Below are 19,003 nucleotides of genomic sequence, written 5' to 3' on the forward strand. Positions count from 1 at the left end.
GATGGGTTAGTTTCCCAGAGAGGGCTCGCTCACTGGTGCGTGCTGGGATCTAAATGCATGCAATTCTGTGAGCCCCTTTTTGATGGAGATTTCCCCTTAATCGTCACACTCCCTTCTCCCTGCCCTTTGCAACCAGGACCGTTAAGGTGCTTCAGGGATAAGAATTTCAGGAACACGGAGCACAGATCTTAAGTTATGGACACGTGAGGAACCAATACAAGGCCAGGGCACGGTTTGGGGCACTGAGAGGCTGCTGGCAACACGCCTGTCCAGGGGAGAGGGCAGATGACGGGGACCCAGGCCTGTCACATACGTGCACACACACACACAACGAGGACGTCATCATAAAAAAAGGATGGGGGGGGGCTTCAGCGGCAGAGGGACTGGCTGGGACTCTCCTGACCAGTCCCTGCAGCCTCTCCAGGGGAAACCCCAGAAAACAAGCCCTAATAGGAGCGACGGCCATGTTCCAGTGATTTCATGCACCAGTGATTTGCCCTTGTCAGGAAGAGAGAGAGAGAGGGGGACACAGTTTTGTAAGAGCCACTGTGGATTATAAAGGCATTGCATTGCAGCAGGAAAACTCAAGGAGAAAACCCAGGAGGGCCAAGGAAACCACCGAGGGGTGGGGACCCAGAAGAGGAACAACCACGGTGACAGGACGAGAGGGACAGCGGGGGCCACGTGGGGTCCCGTAGGGAAGGTTCAGCAGTGTCCACGCTTAGGAAACCTGCAGCCGCCCCTGCCGGAGCACAGGGGACAGCCCCCCGGCCATCCATCTGGGCAAGAGGAGCCAGTTAGGAGCTGAAAACTCTGTAGGAAGACAGGGAGGGAGGGAGTTAGTGTCACAGAACAGAGCTGCTCTGTTTCCTTGCAGAGCCCCAGGGAAGCCACCAAGCTCTGGGCACAGGGCACCAAGCTCTGCCGTTTCTTCTGTAGCCTGCCCACCCCCCCCCCACCCCCCCCCACCCCCCACTCCTTGCCCCCAGCTGGGGCTCCTCTGGAATGAACAACACAAAGGGCCAGGAAGAGGGACAATGAAAGGGGCTTTCTGACAGCCAGAGGGGTTGTAATCTGAAAGGCAATCAAGTGTGGGCCTACTGGACACGAAATATGTCATCCTAAGAGGGGAGAAAGGAGGCTGCTTAAGAAATGGGGCGTCTTGGGGCGCCTGGGTGGCATCTGAGTTCCGCTCAGGTCATGATCTTGAGGTTTGTGAGTTCAAGCCCCGCATTGGGCTCTCTGCACTGGTGGCGTGGGGCCTGCTCGGGATTCTCTCTCTCCCTCTTTCTCTCTGTACCTCCCCCACTCACATGCGCGTGGGCGCTCTCTCTCTCTCTCTGTCAGAATAGACAAACTTAAGGAAAAAAGAAACGGGGTGTCTTCCCTCTGCTACCAAAAACGAGACAGCCGAATTCCCACTTAATTCAACACAAGGGGCATCCGGTGGTGGTCTGGAAGTTCTCTGTGGCGGGAATAGGGTGAGCGACCTTGCAGTCGCAGTTCAAAGGTCAAGGCCTTCAGATAAGGTTGAAATCCTGAGACTCAATCCAGTCTCGCGACGCCTCTGACTGTTCCCAGCAACTTCCAGAAGGCCGGTAAACTTGTCATAATAACACCAGTTGGGATTTGTGTGGATGAGAATGTTCTGAGCGACTTGGGGGGCGGGAGCAGTGGCTACAACACGCCTTCCCAGAGGCTGGAGCCATTGTTCCACTAGGGGGCGCCCCAGGCAGACGCTGGGCACCCAAAGCCCGGGTTCCCACACATGGGGGGGGCCTCAGAATCCCCTGAGGGCTTTCTAAAACACAAACCGAGGTTCTCGCTCCAGAGTTTCAGAGTCAGCAGGTGTGGGGGGGCCTGAGAATGTGCATTTGCCCTCCTCCCTCTCCCCTCCCCCCCCACATTGTGGGAAAGCCAGCGTGAAACGAAGCCTGACACCCCTGCCCGCCCCTTGCCCACAGGATGGAGGCTGCTTACTCATCAGTGTCTTTTTTGCTCTCCTCAATGAAGGCAATGGATTCAGATCTAAGGCGGTTGGTCACTTCATATGTTCGCAGGGTGACCCCGAAAATATCCTCATGGTACCGGTTGTCATCCTGGGGGACAGAAACAGCCCTCAAATGCCAGCCAAAGGCGGGAAAGGGACAGACAATGCTGACACCCTGGAAAGAAGTGGTTCCTAAAGAAACAAGGTGTAACCCAGCGCCCCCTGGAGGATCTCTGGCCTCCAGGGCTGCGTTTCACAAGCGGTCTCTCCAGCCCAGGGCGCAAAGAACATTTCGCTTTGCATCCAGAAAGAGAGCTGCTGATTCTGAGGGCAGAGGGAGTGAGGAGGTCAAAGGGAAACCTCGCTCCCCTTCTCTCCCTCCTCCTGTTCCTGCAAAGTTCAGCTCTGGGCATGGCTGGGTGGAGTGTAAAAGGCATCACAGCCCGAAGAAGCCAGCAGAGATGGGAGAAAAGAAAAGTGCCCGTTTAGCACTCAGGGAACACTGCACAGCCACCAGAGTGGAGACTTGGCGGGCACACATGAGTTTATCCAAAGACGGGCATCTTTGCGCAGAAATAAACAACCAAAAAAGAGGAATCTCCTCTGGGGATTCAAGAAACAGCACAAGTGATGACGGATTTCTGGCGTCTAAGAGTTTTTGGAGAATGTGGGAGCTCCTTCAGCAAACTGAGGGGCAGGCAGCAAGAACATCCTCCCAGGGCCGTGTCCTTGAGGATTCAACAAGGGGAAAGTGTGCCCCACTGCTGAGGCAGGGCACTGGTTGGGGGAACAACGCGGAATCACAGTGAAGCACAACGAGGCACAGAGTTCAGTTCTGGCACCCTTCGGTCCTGAAGGAAGTTGCACATTTGTAGAATGGGTTCACCTTTAGTTGGGGTAGTCTTTGAACCTTATTTTGCAGAGGTCCGGGAATCTATGACAGTGTCTCCAAGGCTCATACCAAAGAGATTGAGCGATAGGAGCTCTCTGCCGCTCCCCTTGGATCTGTGGCATTTCTACCAGAAAGTTCTTTTCTTTTTCTTCTTCTTCTTCTCCTTCTTCTTCTTCTTTTTTTAACCACCTGGGGTTTAGCATTAGATTTAGGGCAAGACTTCTTGTGCAAAAAAATGTTTAATGCTCATTTAGGGAAGAAGGGGGAAGGATGGGATCATCTCTGGAGCTTTGTGGAGGCATGGGACTCGGTTCTTCCTATTTGGGGCAGCTGGTCACTCAATCAGGACTCTGCTTGCTGGGCTGCTTCTAGCCTCTGTGCAAATTAAGTGAAAGTACCCCTCTTTCTGGGGTAGACACAGTTCCGTGCCAAGGTACATGGCTCTGTGCAAACATAGGGTGGCTGGCCTTAGACAAACTTTTTTTTGTGCAGTGTTCAACCTGCACCACCACGCAGGGCAGTGCTGCAGCGTGGTTCTGGGGGCAGGAAAAGTTGGGTGTGGACGGTTTCTATCTAGCCACCCAGCAGCCCACTCACTTATTATTTTCACACAGCACTGCCGCCATCCCTATTTAATACCTGCACCTGCACTGACCCAGCGCCCAGTCACCCTTCCTTCTCTCTCAACTATGGTCTGGGGCCACCAGTATCCTCTACCTTGAGCCACACATGGGAAAATGGAGCAGCCGAGGATGTCATCAAGGCTCCCCCGATCACTGAGACAGGCGGGGTGAGGAAGAGGAGACGGGAACTGGATGCCAGAAAAGGGATCCAAGAAGCCGGCCTGTCACTCACCCTCAGCCTGCTGATGAACACGCCGGCATCCTCAGCTGAGAGTTTCCCTTGCTGGGTCATGATGCGCTGGATGGCTTTGAGGACATCGGCGGCCATGGTGACGTCCCCGCAGACGTAAATGTGGCCCCCTTGCTCCTTCAGGGCTCGGTACACAGGTTCTGCCAAGTGCTCCTGCAGGATGTCCTGAACGTACTTCTGCGGGGAGCAGGAAGAGCCATGGGGAGGAGCTGGGGTCTGGTGCAGCTCATTCCCCCAGGGGAGCGGAGCCCGACACCCGTGACCCCAGGGGACTGGGAGGAGTGAGTAAGACAGCGAAAGCCAAGCCAAGGGTGTGCGAACGGGGCTCAGCTGTGCTAAGGACCCTCTAGGGGGGAGGACACACCCCAGCGCCACCCCCTGGAGCAGCACAGAGCAGGGCACTATCTACCTGCTCCCCTCTGCAACGGCCAGCGGTCACCCACGGGCTGGGAACGCCTGTTCTCTGCGAGGTGCGGGTTTCGCGCCTGCGGGCATCCTGGGCTGGGGTCCCAGGGAGGCCCCAGGCCAGACAGCAAGAGGCGGGAGGGGCGAGGGGCTCTCAGTTCACACCCGCACAAACCCAGCACACCGGTTGTCAAACAGCCGCTGCCCGGACCCTCTGAGTGCCCACCCCACCCCAGCTGCCCTGGGCCGTTTCCGGGGACCGCCCCCTGGGTCTCCCTAAGACCCAGCAGGAGCGTGCTCCAGTCCGGTGACCTGTGACCATTCTGACGGGTAGTGCCTCTAATGGACTGTTAAATGTGTTTTTTGGTTTTTTATTATTCATATTTTTAAATATTTTTTTTATTCTGGTAAAATACACACCACATATAATGAACCGCTTAACCCTCTTAAAGTGGACAATTCAGTGGCGTTTCATATACCACAATCTTGGGCCACCAGCACTCTGTCTAGTTCTAGAACTTATTCATGACCCCCCAAGGAAACTCTGTGCCCATCGGCAGTCAGCCCCCCGTCCCCGCAACTCCTGGTAACCAACAAATCTGCTCTCTGTTTCTATGGATTTGGCTGTTCCGGATATTTCATAGAAGTGGCATCAGAGGATATGGGCTGTTAAATATTTTGAATCGGTATTTTTGTGCTCCTGCTTCCTGAAGTACAGAGCAATGTTCCGCAGGAGAATTCGGGAAAGGTGGGGGTGTCTGCAGGTGTTGGGCTGGGGTGTGGGGACTGTGAACGGGCCGAATGTTACCTTTGGTTTGTCTGGCTCCCGCGAGTAGGCCGTGTAGAGTTCTCTGAAGACCCCCTTGTTTTTGGCCTGTAGAGTTTCCTCCCTGTAGATGTGGTCTATCTTGGATTGCCGGCACCCAAACACCAGGACCATGGGGCAGGGGCTCATTCCTGGGGACCGGGAAGATCTCGTGTCACTGACAGCTCTGAGGCCTGAGCTGGGGCTGTGGGTGGTGATGCCAGGGGTGGGGTGCTGAAAGCCTTGGTGTGTACCTTGCGGATACAGGCACACAAGCACGGGGACAGGCTGGGGTACATACACACACACGCACATGCACACACTGAGGGAAGCAGGTACGGTGTGCTCAGGGTCTCAATCCTTCCTTCTGCCCGCACCCCCTGGCTATTTAGCACCCCCCCCCCCCCCAATTGGGTAGTGCTAGAGGCGTAGACTGTGGAGCCATACTACCTGGGTTCAAATCCCAGCTCGGTGTGATGGTGGGCAGCTTACTTAATGTTCTAGGTGTGTATTTCCCCACGTGCAAATGGAATAAAAATAGCATCTATCTTCCAGGGTGACTGAGAAGTAAAACAGGGGAGCCCAGCATGTGGCGAATCCTTTATCAGTATGAGCTATTCCAACCAGAATGACTGGTCTAGGACGGAAGCTTATTATTATTATTATTAATATTATTTTAACTTGTTTTTCTGTCTTGCTCATCGTTGTGCCTGTGGCACCCACAACAGCGTTTGGCATTTCTCACACGCTCAATAAATCCCCGTTTAACGCATACTGCCCCTGTGGGTTTCTTGCTCTCTCTCCTCCCAAAGCTGATGTGTTGTGTCTCTCACACAGCAAGGCTTGCCCTCGAGTGACCACCTTTGGGACGATCCCACACCCACACATGCATTTGAGAAGGCTTAAGGTTTATTCTTCCAGGTCTGCGTGACATTTCAGATGGGTCCTATCTTAACGGTCAAAGAAATGTCCTCTGGGGATGGAATTTCAGGCCCGAGGATGAACTGGGTTGGGAGAGTTGTTTGGATGTGTCCTTTGGAGTACAACCGTGGACCTCACCTATGGGTCCGGTCAGTACTATGACCCCCCCCCCCCCGCCCTTCCCCAGGCAGTGATGCAACAGAGAGGTAATGCCATCATTCGTCTGGGTGGCTGGGACACAGGCAGGTGTCCCCGGGTCCAGGCGGGGTGGAAACCCCACGGCTGCTGAACTCTGACCCACCTTTGTGCTGGATATCAAATTGTCGCTGCTGCCAGAAGCTTCGGAAAGGGGCAATGCCAGTGCCTGGGCCAATGAGGATACAGGGCACTTGGGGATTTCGGGGCAGGTGGAAGCTGGGTGCTCTGGGCAAGAAAGAGAGAATCAGAAGGCTGGCTGAGCCCAAGTCTGATCAAGGATGCCTGACCGTTTTGGTAACTCAGTGGGATCGCACTCTTCATGTGGGGTCTGATCAGAGTGGGGGGGGGTCCCAGAGATTTGGGGAATCCCCCAAACAGGAGGTAGTCTGGCTACGACTCCAATTCCCAATTTTCCTCGTTGCTGGGCTAAGCCGCAAAGGGCAGTGGGATCGATTTAACTCAGGGTTTCCCAACCTCAGCACTCCTGACATTTGGGGCTACACACTTCTCTGCTGCGAGGGGGCGGGGTGCCCCGTGCGATATTGAGCAGCACCCCCTGAACCTGTACCTACTAGATGCCAGGAGCACCCTCTATCTGTGACAAGCAAGAGTGTCCACATAATTTGCCAAATGTGCTCTGGGCAGGGGAGAATCCCCTGCTCTGAGAACCAGTGGGTTTTTTTTTTTTATTTTTTTTTTAACGTTTATTTGTTTTTGAGACAGAGAGAGACAGAGCATGAACGGGGGAGGGTCAGAGAGAGGGAAACACAGAATCTGAAACAGGCTCCAGGCTCTGACGCAGGGCTCGAACTCATGGACTGTGAGATCATGACCCGAGCCGAAGTCGTCCGCTTAACCAACTGAGCCACCCAGGCACCCCGAGAACTGGCGATTTAACCACCCGTGAGATCTCCCAAGATCAGGGAGCAGACTGCCGTGTATAAAAGAACCACGGGTGGGGGAGGGTGTTTAAAGTGCCGAATTTTGGGCAATGCAGCAAGTCTGGGCTCAGGATACTATATTTTTGAAGCACCACGGGGGGGTTCTCACGCTGATGGCATATGGACCATCCCATGAACACTCTACTCCCAGCAGCTGAGAAAAGTCACTGGTCGAGACCACTGCTCAGGTAGAGAAATTTCTGGGTGCCAAAGCAGGAACCTAGCGTGGGCTCAGGTATATCCTTTATTGTGAAAACTTTTTTAAGTTGTATTTTTTATTTGATTGTGGTAGGAACACTTCAATGAATCGTACCCTCTTTTTTTTTTTTTTAATTTTTTTTTCAACGTTTTTTATTTATTTTTGGGACAGAGAGAGACAGAGCATGAACGGGGGAGGGGCAGAGAGAGAGGGAGACACAGAATCGGAAACAGGCTCCAGGCTCCGAGCCATCAGCCCAGAGCCTGACGCGGGGCTCGAACTCACGGACCGCGAGATCGTGACCTGGCTGAAGTCGGACGCTTAACCGACTGCGCCACCCAGGCGCCCCGATGAATCGTACCCTCTTAACAAAAGTTTTAAGTGCACAGTATAGCACTGTTCACCGTAGGCAGGAATGCCCTTTTAAAGTGAGTTTGGGGGCACCTGGGTGGCTCAGTCGGTTAAGCGTCCGGCTCCGGCTAAGGTCGTGATCTCGCGGTTTTGGGTACGAACCCCGCGTCGGGCTCTGTGCTGACAGCTCGGAGCCTGGAGCTGCTTCGGATTCTGTGTCTCCCTCTCTCTCTCTCTGCCCCTCCCCAACTCGTGCTCTGTCTCTCTCTCTCTCGCTCTCTCTCTCTCTCTCAAAAATAAATAAACGTTAAAAAATAAAAAAAAATAATCAAAGTGAGTTTGGGAGGAACAGCTCTGATCGATGCAGGGTGGGGGTGGGGGGATGGCTTGGATCTTCCCCATCTCCAAGAAAGTGGGAAACGGATAGGGTGGCCGGGAGACATCAGATAGAATTTCCACAAGGTTGCCGATTCCAGGAAAGCGGATATTGCGTTTGCCCGGCCGTTTCCTGCAGCCCCAGCATCCAGCCCAGTCCATGCACTTGATACATATTTGTTACCTTGACCTGACTTGAACTGGAGGGCTTGCCCAGTTTCTGCTGCGTCGCCCTCCCATGATCCCACTGACTTAACAACTTGGAGTGATTCGGAGTGTTTGCTGATCTCCATTCTGTCTGACTCAGCCATTTCTCTAGAACCCGCGGGGCTGGTCCACCTACCCCACCTCAGGACATCCATATGCAGATTTGGGACAACGGTCATTCCTTTTCAGTTGCCACTCACCCTCTCACGAAACAGGGGACCACTTCGTCAGCCGGTATCCGGTTGAGCCAGGAGGAGCACACGCCGTGGTGAATTGGTCCTTCTCCATCTAGCAGAGGAACCAAGGCGGTCTGGCGCGCCTCCTGTCCCCAGGGTTCCCCGTCCCCGGCTTCCCCGCTCCCTCCAGAGCAGAAGGCCCAGAGCCCCATGCCAAGTCTGTGCCTTGGAATTCCTTGTCTGGATATGGTATGGTTGGGGTGAGCTCACGGCTGTGAAACCGCCCAGGGTTCCTGTGGGTAAGGGTGGGTCGGATTCAGATCCTGCCACTGACTGAGGTCACGGTCAGTGTGCTCTGGGTGACCTTCCAGGATGCCGGTCTCAGAGCTTCCCCAGGCACTGTGCATTTTAACTGCTTTATCAAGGAGGGAAAATACAGGAGGAAAACGCTCGGGTATCTGACTGACCTACAACCAGCTGGACATCACGCAGCAGGGAGCTCCCCACCCCGAGGGATGGGTGGGGTGGCTTGTTTGAGTCGCTGCCTTGGTGGGGGGGGGGCGATGAGGAGATGACAGTAAAAGGGCTCTCAGGCTTGGGGAGTAGAGAAGAATTTCAAGCGCACATCCTTCTCGCTTCCTGATTCTGCACCGGGTTGGCTCTGCCTGAAGGGACGATCCACCTGCCCTGCCCCTTTCCCAGCTCCTGGCCTTGGGGATGGGTCTCCTCCCTGGGGACTTGGGATTTGGCAGACCTGCAGAGGCCCCTGGGGGCAAACGCAGACCCGGAGGCTCTCCCAGTGCCCTTGCCCACCTCGGGTGTGGTAGGAGACAACGGCCACGGTGAGGTGCACCTCGTCAGGGTACATGTCTGGGGAAGAACTGATTGAATAGTATCGAGGCTGCAGCAGGGACAGCTGGGTCAGGAGCAGGGTGGTGGGCATCTGGATGGACGGGAACTCTTCCAGCACCTCCACGATGGTGGGGTTCTTGCCCCATTTCCATTCCTCGTACTCCTGCAAGCCCTGTGCCAAGGAGAGGGACACAGGACTCGCACCCGCCCCGGTACACACTTCCAACGAGGGCACCAGGATGTCCAGGGAAGCTAATGAGCCATCATAAATGATGGCTAACATTTATGCAGTAATTACCCCGTGCCAGCTTTTAATTCTTACGACCGTATGAGGCAACGGACAAATATGGACGCCCTTTGGCTTTAAGGCAGTGATTCTGGGTTTTGAATCCAGGTGGGGGGTGGCAGACTTCAGCCCGACAGGGAAATGTGGCTTAACCACCTGTTTCGTAGGAGCCTAGGAGCTGAGAGTTGTTTTTACGTGTTTGAACGGATGGGAGCTGGGGATGAAATCAAAAGAATACTATTTCACGACACGAGAATGTGATATGAATTTCAAATTTCTGCACCCACAAATGAGGTCTGATTGGACCCTGGCCACGCCCACCCACTTAGGTGCTGTCTATGCTTTTGGGCTATAACAGGAGAGTTTACGGGGTTGCGATAGAGACCTTAGGCACCGTGAGCCTAACATACTTCCTACCTGGCTGTCTATGGGAAAAGGTTGCTGACACCCACTTTAGGCCGTGTGGCCCCAGAATCTGCGCTCCCAACTATTACAGGTCCTGCCATATGTAAAGGTCAAGAGAGAAGGACCTGGAAATGGAAGGAGTTGTGACTCGTTGATACAGAACTCAGACCTGTGATCTGTGAGTTTGCAGGGCTGGAGACGATGCATCTGCAGAGAGCATAGGTCAAGTTTAAGATGGTGAATGACAGCCCCAAAGGAATAGGTTAGGGTGTGGAGGACCATGTTCAGGGGCATGTGGACAGCACAGCCCCTCTGGGGCTCTGGAGTTATTTTTCCTACATCTCAGAAGCTGCCCTGGGCATTCCCTTATTGCTTACATGATGCTCAGACTTTGAGGAATAAAGTCTATTATAAGTGCATCGTATAACAAAGCTTTCCCCCATGTTCCTAAAGGCGACCCTTGCTCTACTGATAGGGTATGGCACCCTTAAGGACGCGCCACCCCCCCAGACCTCCAGTCTCACTGATCTCTAGCTTACAAGGGTGCAATTAGCCAAGAGCCTCAGGAACTTCTGTCTGAAACGGACACCCACTAGAAACAGACACGGGTCACCGGTGCTGGTCCTTCCGAAGGCTGCAGCTGCCGTTCTAGATGCTTCCATTCAAACTTCCTTCCCTCTCCTTCACTTGGGGTCAGACTTGCTAGAGGTCTGATGGTTCTCCCAGCCTTACCTGAGTCTTTGCCATTTTTCTCTCACACAGGTGTTTCCCTTATTCAAAATCCTCACTCATTTAATCCCACCTTAGAGTTTGCGCTCTTTGGAAGAAACGGGCTAAGACATACAGTTTATCAAATTCTACTTGAAATCATCCCGTCCGAACAGTGCTGATCTCTGGTCCCTCTTCATAGCAGCCCCTGACTCATTAATTACACCTTTAAATTAAAGTCATGCATGTACACAGCGTAAAAAGTGAAACAATTCTGCAAAGCTTATGATGAAAATTAATGCTCTGACTTCTCCAATCTGTTTCCAACTTTCCAGAGTTAACCCCTTACAACTCTCTATAAATGTTCCTTTTGGTGTTACTTTTCTCACTTCTAAATACAGGTGATCCTCAAACAACACGGGTCCCTCAAACACATTTTCGTTTCTCTAACTTACTTTATTATAAGAATACGGTATATACTACATATAACATACAAAATGTGTGTTAATCGACCGTTTATCTTCCTGATAAAGCTTCCAGTCAACCGTAGGCTATATTTGTGGCAATTCTGGGGGAGTCAAAAGTTATATGCGGATTTCTACTACATGGGGGGTGGTTAGCACCCTTAACCCCGGTGTTGTTCAAGGGTCGACTGTAATGTGCATTCTTTGAATTAGCCTCTTCCTCTCTGCTCATCATTCAGTGCCCTCTCCTGGACAGCAGAAGAACGCTAAACCAACGTTGCTTAGTGGAGAGGAGCCCCCACTGGGAGAAGTCTGGGTGGCCCCCCTGGGTAGGATTCTACTGAGCCAGGTTTTGCAGCAGCTTGGGGCAGGGAAGCCCTAGGCTTCAAACCAAGGGTGATAGAAGTGTTTGTTTGATTCATTTTACCATCAGAGGGGCTCCTATATCTTGCAGTCCTACCAATAAGTCCTCTGCTTTGGGAAAGGCCTCTCTCTAAAACAGGGCAAGTGGGATTCTCTATTTCTTTTCCTCCTCTAAGTACGGGCTCAGATAGAACTCATGGAAGCTCAAGAGTTGCGAAGGAAGGAGGAACAAGAGTTAGCACAGCAATTTCTACTCGGCCAGAGAACTCTGAGATTCAAAAGAGTTACCCTCGTTCTGTCAGACCTTAGTTAGAATGAAGGGAGATGGTCAGGACTAGCCAATATGGCGGCCGCCTGCCAACAAAAATTGGCAACTCTTGCTCAACCCTGCCACCTGCTGGACAGCTGTGGTTATAGTTCTATAAGTCTCCACCAACTAGGAGGTGAAAGGTGCCCTTGGGGGTTGTACAAGGCCAGGGACCCACCTTGCTGAGGACCAAGAGTCGCTGCTTCTCTTTCTCGCTGGTGGCCAGGGACGCAAACTGCTGCAGCTGCAGTGGCGTGGGCGGCGTGGTGATGTCCAGGTAGTACTTGAAGGCCTGGAAGATGGTGCAGGGCGGGAGGCGGTGCTCATCTGTCCAGTTACTGATGACGCCTATGGAGGTGAGGGGTGGACGGGGGAAGGAGAGTCTGAGCTCCGAGGGCTTAGGTCCAGGCCAGGAAGGCCAGATTTGCTTCTGGGACAGAGGACGGGGCCGGTGAGCCTTGGCTTGCCACCTTCCATGTTCCACATCTACACCCAGGGTTCTGGGGACCACGCGATCACCTCATCTATGCAAGGCGCATATGCAAAATCAACTGAGCAAACCAGTTCAAAAATAAAAAGAATAAACCATTATTAAAATAGCATGAGACAGTCCCGTGGCATTCTATGCAGTGAGCCCCCCTACTGAACACAAGCTATGGGTCTATTTTGGCTCTGTCTGCCCTCTCATGGTGCCAGCCTCTCAAACCTCTCAGTGGGATTTCAGTATTTAAAATTGCAAACATACCTAACACTTTCCTAGCACTTTCTCTAGGCCACGTGCTATTCTCCAGTAATTCATTTAGTCCTTACAACAATCCTAGGTGATTGGTGCTATTATTATCATCATCCCTGTGTTGCCACTGAGAAAAAAGGAAGAAGCACAGAGAAGTAAAGGGATTTGCCCGAGGCCACACAGCTCATAAGTGTGAAGTCAGGCAGCACTGCTCCAGACCTCGTTCTGACTACTGCACTGTAGGGCGTCTGTGTAATTTGCACCTGATATAGCCCCTAAACACAAGCCTTTACTTTATATCAGGGGTTCAACCCAAGATAAAAAAGCGCTAGTCCAACACCAAGGAAGAACTTGGCTGGGTAGGATTTATGAAGATAAAGTGTTGTCTCTCCAAAGTGGTATCTTTCTTCTTCTTTTTTAAAAATGTTTATTTATTTATTTTGAGCGGGGGAGGAGGAGGAGAGAGAGAGAGAGAGAGAGAGAATCCCAAGCAGGCTCCACACTGTCAGCACAGAACACGAACCGTGAGATCATGACCTGAGCTGAAATCAGGAGTTGGACACTTAATTGACTGAGCCACCCAGGCGCCCCCAAAGTGGTATCTTTCGGTGGGCTTTTCAGCAGGGCTCTGACCACATACTATTTCCACATTCTGCTCTGACGGTACACCCTAACTCCTTCGGAAAGCTGATATGTCACCAAATCAGGGGCTGTCACGTAAGGTCACTGTGGTTCCTCATACCTGAGCCCTAGGCTTACCTGCGCCTACTGAGCTGAAGCACCGAGACCCATTTGCCTTTGAAAGTTCTTCAACAGGAATGTCAAGGATGGTCACCGAAATGACCGGAACCTGATCTAACGAGGCCAGAAACGTGGTTCAACCTCTAGTGGGCCATCGAGCTGCATATAGTGCCTTTTCATTTTAAGAGGAGGGAGGGGTACTCAGCTGCTACTTATTCGGTGGGCAGTGAGGCGGTGGTGATGAAGGCAGGCAGAAGCCCCTGCCCCCAGGGATGAGCTATGGATGCCCTGGTATCATGGACGCTGGTCCATGGACGCGGGCTCAGCCAGTTGGGCCAAGGTTGTTCAGCCATGAGCCCGGGAGGAGTTTTCAGTCTCATAAACTGGAGGTGACAGAGACCCATTCTGCCACCTGGCGTGGTGATGGGGAAGAAGGACGGGTCTCCTCCTCTCCCCGCCCCCCCCCAACGCACTGCCCCTGGAGCCCCCGGGGGAAGGGGAGGAGCCTCGGGAGCAGCCGGGTGGGGTGCCCGGCCCTGGCCATAGTTACCCAAAGCCGTGTTCCGCTCCACGAGAAGTTCCACCTTCACCAGCTGGTTGACTGGGGGAGCATCTTCCAGCCGCTCCATCAGGGCGTTCACGAGGTCCTCGCGGTTGCCAGGGAAGACGCCCAGGTGGTCCCCAGGCTGGTACTGCAGCTCCTGATTCCCATTGGTGTGGAGACGCACGAAGATCGTTGATCGGCTGGAGGGGAAGTCGAGGAACAGGTGGATAAAGGTCACCAGCTACTGCCTCCTCTCCTTGCTCCTTTGTCTCTTCCTGTGGCTGCAATCCCCCTCCTTCCATTCCGTGAGGCCCCAAGTCCTCTGCCCCCATCATTCCACACCACAGGTTTTGGCACCCATGAGCTCCGCGTTGCAAATCCAATGGAAAGTTCCGAGCGCTCCTCTTGGTCATGGAAGACGCACTGGGCATGTCTGCTCACTTCCTCCTTCTCAACCCCTTTGTCCTGGATTCTAGCACCCCAGGCTCTCCTGATCTTCTCTCCTTGGCGGCTCCTTCTTGTCTCCCCAAACTCTGGGCATGAGGGTACCTCAGGGTTCAGTCCTCAGATTCCTTGCTTTTCTATCTTCCTTCACCTGCCTTTCTCCAAACCACTTACCGCCATCTGCCCTCTAGTAGAGTTTACATCGTCATGTGGTTTGTGGTCTGGCCCCCTGCCTGCGCCCCTGACCTCCAGGGCAATGTAAATTCTAGACGGCAAGGAATCTGTTTTCTCCACTGCTCTATTCCTGGCAAATAGGACCGTGCGTGGCACATCGTTGGTACTCAGGAAATATTTATTAGATGAAGAGACCTCAGACTCCCAGGGTTAACCAGCCGCCATAACAGACTCTGTTCTCAGTACTAATTGGGGTTCTCCCAGGAACCACTACCCCATTGGAGCCAAGGTAGCTGAGTCCCCATTCTGTGTAATGCCGGCTCTCCTGGGAATCCCAAGCTCCACCCCTCTTCTGTAAGTGGAGGGTCCCCATATTGTCATGGAAATGAGAAACATAATTGGTCTTTGTTGTGTGCAAATCCACCAATATAAGTTTGAGAGATCTAAGGAGAAAACGCAGAGAGAAATTTATTTATATCTGTCAGGTACTTCTCTTTTGCATTGGTTTTTGAATTTTAAGGGCAGAAGGCGTATGCCAAGTGAAGGCTTCAAGAATGAATTCACAGACTACGATCATTCTGGTCCTTTACAAAGTTTTAGTACAGATCCACCTGGAAACTTGGGGGCCCCATCACACTTTGAAAATCAGATTCTTCGTACTCTTTGAGTCTGCATTTCGACCTGCTTTTCTTTGTTGCTAATTGGTTCTCAGTTGATAGAGACCCTTCGTATTCAATGTGAAGTTTCTACATTCTCCACAGAATGTAAATCAACACTTGAATAGATCAATGGGACTCGCTATTTAAAGGAGTCTCTGGCACACCCAAGAAGCCTTTTGTGCTGCAAATAGCCACCATTATTAAAAAGAGTTGTGCTGGCACATTCACTTTTGCAAGTATTTTCTTGAAGCAAGGCACCCCCGTCCTTAGTCTGGTGGGGAAATTGATGGCTGAAATTGTGAATGGTGTTGTCAGGGTCTGGGGTCCCATTCTCTTTTCCTGGACAGATTTTGCTATCCCTGGGACACTAATCTTGTCAATTATAAGGACTTGCACGACTGATTCTGCTCTAAGTTCATAGGGATTTCTGGTTCCTGGAGAGCAAAGACATCATCACCTCCTGCCAGTTCCACGATCAGAATTAGCAGAGGCTGAGAGCCAGCAGGGGGCGCTGTGGGGCTGCTCATTTCGGAGCCTCTCGCGCCAACCACAGGAAGCCTTTGAAAGGCCCGCAAATCAATTCCCACTTTCTCCTAGATCATCACGATTTCTTTCAGAAGTATATTCGCCTCCGTTCTGGGCGGTACAAAATAGAAATGCGGAGGACCCGTACTTGCTGAGCTGGCTCACGTTCACAGTCATTTCTCCCAAGTCCTCCTGAATGTGACATAAGGTGGTCAGGCCGCCAAGGGGCAGGAATGGGGAGGCAGCTGGCAGGTTAGCTGGGTGGGCCCAGGCTGTGCCCCAGGCTGGGAAGTTAACCCCGGGGGACTCTGCAAGCCTCTGATCAGGCATGACTTCCTAAGCCCAGCGCTGAATGGCTGCGTGGCCCCAGGACACCCTGATGGGCTGGTCCTTGAGACTTTGTGGGGGCAGCAGATTTCCCCCCAACCCCTCCCCAGTTGCACTAACCTGGAGACCAGTTGTCTGAAATCTCAGTTGGGGGGGGGGAGGGGTTTGTAAGAATTGTATAGGATTTTGTAAGCTTTTTTTTTTTTTTTTTTTTAGCTTGGGACACATATGGGCCATTGAGAAGTACAGAGGAAGGGGAGAAAGGGAGGGACGGGAAGGTAGCAGTCATTTGGAGCCTCACCATCCCCTCCTCCAGAGTATCCACTGCTTGTGATTTATATCCACACACGGAAGCATAACACACAAGTGTGCTTGGCAGTGGCTCATTGACGGGCTCACAGATGAAACAACAGTCAGCTAACATCCAGCATTAAATGGAAAAAAAAATAGCTACTTTCATTCTTCAGTGTAAAGAGTAAATATTGTAAGTTTCAAGTTTCATTCGTTTAGCAAATTTATACTGAGTGCTGGGCACTGTTCTAGGCACTGGTGAGACAGTGATGGACACACAACAAAGTGTTCTATTCTCATTGAGGAGCAACTTAAAAAGGTCTCGGAGGGGGTTGGTGATGTGGATGGGTGGGTGGTGATGGGCTGGGGGCAGCGGGCCAAGCGACCATCAGATAAGGATGGTCAGGGAGCCCTCTGTGATGTCACATGTCCCAGAGACCTGAACAAAGAGAAAAAGGCGACATGCAAAGATCTGTTTGGGAAGAGTGGGCATGTGCAAAGGCCCTGGGGTATGAAAAGGTGTGGCACGTTTGGGGAAGGGAAAGAAGGCTGGAGTGTTTGGAGGTGGGAGAAGGAGATCAGAGAGCCGGGCAGAGGCCAGATCACAAAGGCCTCATCATGACCTGTCATGGCAAGAAGTTTGAAGGTCTCCTCAATCCAGTGAGAAGCCACTAAAGGGCTTGAAGCAGCAGAGGATTCAATTTACGTTTTTAAAAGACTGGTCTGGCTGCTGTTTGGAAACGTATCTTTGAGAGAAAAGCCAAGACACAAGGAGACAAATACCATTGATGAACACGGCTTTGTTCCAGGTGGCAGCTGTAGGTCTGAGACGAAGTTGAAAGTCAAGTCCCATAGGACCAGAGGACCGGCTGTGAGCTGGATGTGCAGTGTAAGGGAGGGGCAGGAGGCAAGATGGACGCTTGAGTTTTTGGGTTAAGCCAAATGTCGATGTTCTCTGTCGAAGTGGGAAAGTTGGAGAGAAGCAATTTCATCCGAGGCGAGACACGAATCGAGAGCTCCCCCACCAGGAACTGTCCGTTGTAATGTCCTGCCACCCTTCACGATGCCTCAGGGCTCAGGACCCCTGCTGCACCTTGGCTCCTGCCAGCCTCTGCCTAGACGCTCCTCCTTTGCCCTCATTTCCTTTCTAAAGCCTACCCTGTGTCTTCCTTCCTCCTTCTGACACCTGGGACTTAAGATCACCCAACCCGATTACCCATTACCACTCCATTATATCTGCTTCTCTATTGTTTGCTAATTGGTGTACCTAGAGAGTGTATCTCCTGGCCAGGCGGTAACCGTGGTCATATTTCTCTTTCGACGAGGAAGAGGAATTGCAGTTCACTTTGCCTGCAATTAAGGGTCTGTGGGGCGGAGAATGATTTGTGATATCTTGCTCATGGCCTCCTGGCCCCAAAACCGTGACTTTGTGCCGACTTGGGCAGGGGGAAAATGGGAGAGAGTGTCATACTTTTTGACTCAATCATCCTTTAAAAAAAAAACCCCAACAACTTATAAAGCTGGAGACGGTAGTAAGCCTGAAAAGAGGTAGTGTTACGGATTGTGCTTCTAAAGACGTAGACACCTGTATACAATCGGATTCTTTTTGTGCTCCTTCATGGCTGACTTTAATACTACGTTCCAGGTCCTAACCTTGCTGAAGTATTCTCTCCCTCAGCATAGAGTCAGCTGTCCTTTCCAGAGGTGAGTGGGGGTTATTCTGGGACTCGGTCCAACTTAGCATGCAGAACATTTGCAAAGGACCTTGCTTTTTATGGTTTAGGGAGTAATTTTTGTGATCTGGTTTTTCAGAGCTTGTTGCTAAAGGAAATTTCCAGTGGATTCTCGGTCCCTTCTCCTCTGGGCTACCAAAGTCATCGCTTTCCACAGGGCAGACTGGGAAGTAGGGTGCGTATTTCAAATACAGAGTCCCTCCCTGTATCAGAGATCATTATGCTCCGAATGTAGCATTTAACTAATTATTCAAAGGGATTAATTTCCCAATCCATTTCTTTCATGCTTGAGGAGCTAAGAGAGAACATGAGAGCTCTGGGGGCTTCATCCTGCTGGTAACTTTATCAGAGGTTTGGAGCCCACGTAGAAAGCATGCATATTAAATTTGCAGGTGTTTGATGCTGGGACAGACAAGGAAGAGAAGGGAAACGTATGATATGCTAGCTGCCTTGTGCACCTTGTCCTTAATACAACGGCTTTGCAATGCTCTTGAGGTCACATGTGGAGCCGTCCGGCATACAGACTTTGGAGTCAGAGAACCGAGTCTGCATGACCTTGGAAAAGTCACTTGCATTTTCTGATTGCCATTCTTCATGATCAGAGGAGCACCTACTTCCTGGGCTGGTCAAAGAGTTCTGGGAGATCCCACACAGAGAGCACTCAACACAGTGCTCGGCACACAGAAAGCACTAGCTAACCATCAGCGATCTTTATGGCCACCACTCTCCTTTGACATAAGGAGACGGGGCTCCGAGGCCCTGAGTGACTTTGCCCACGGTCACACAGCTGGTGTGCAGCAGAACCCAGGGCTGTCCAGCTTGCGAGCCTACTCTTTGCACTATGCGATGTGCAAAGAATCAAGATTTCAAAAGAGCGTTGTGGGCTGTAACTGGAAAGTGAAAAAAAAAAAACAAAAACGCCTTTCAATAGGGATCAATGCAAAGGACTTCATTAAGGCCACAAATACTATTTAGTCAAGGACAGTGATGGACGGACCTGGCTCCATCACTCTGAAAACACTTGATGTCTAAGAGCAGCAAGGGTGCAAGCTTAATGCGAGAGCAGCGTGGCAATCAGGACAACGCCTGACATCTTGGGCGGCCTCAGGGTGTC

At 52.0% G+C, this 19,003-nt stretch overlaps 1 protein-coding gene across 2 annotated transcripts in view; it reads right to left on the bottom strand.

The window, feature by feature from the left end:
* Window positions 1-529: 529 nt before the first annotated feature.
* NOS1 (nitric oxide synthase 1) overlaps window positions 530-19,003 on the bottom strand; it is an 85,189-nt gene continuing 66,715 nt past the window's right edge. For both annotated transcript variants that reach the window (XM_019467332.2, XM_019467330.2), the window contains 9 exons: window positions 13,743-13,936; window positions 11,897-12,066; window positions 9,147-9,357; window positions 8,358-8,445; window positions 6,188-6,309; window positions 4,969-5,117; window positions 3,738-3,932; window positions 1,981-2,099; window positions 530-813 (listed from right to left, as the gene is read on the bottom strand). In XM_019467332.2, coding sequence (XP_019322877.1) covers window positions 798-813; window positions 1,981-2,099; window positions 3,738-3,932; window positions 4,969-5,117; window positions 6,188-6,309; window positions 8,358-8,445; window positions 9,147-9,357; window positions 11,897-12,066; window positions 13,743-13,936 — 1,264 coding nt within the window. In that variant the 3' untranslated portion in view covers window positions 530-797. The remainder of the gene's footprint in view (window positions 814-1,980; window positions 2,100-3,737; window positions 3,933-4,968; window positions 5,118-6,187; window positions 6,310-8,357; window positions 8,446-9,146; window positions 9,358-11,896; window positions 12,067-13,742; window positions 13,937-19,003) is intronic.

Source organism: Panthera pardus, unplaced genomic scaffold, assembly GCF_024362965.1.
Source record: "Panthera pardus isolate Hobbes unplaced genomic scaffold, ASM2436296v1 HiC_scaffold_15, whole genome shotgun sequence".
NCBI lineage: Eukaryota > Metazoa > Chordata > Mammalia > Carnivora > Felidae > Panthera > Panthera pardus.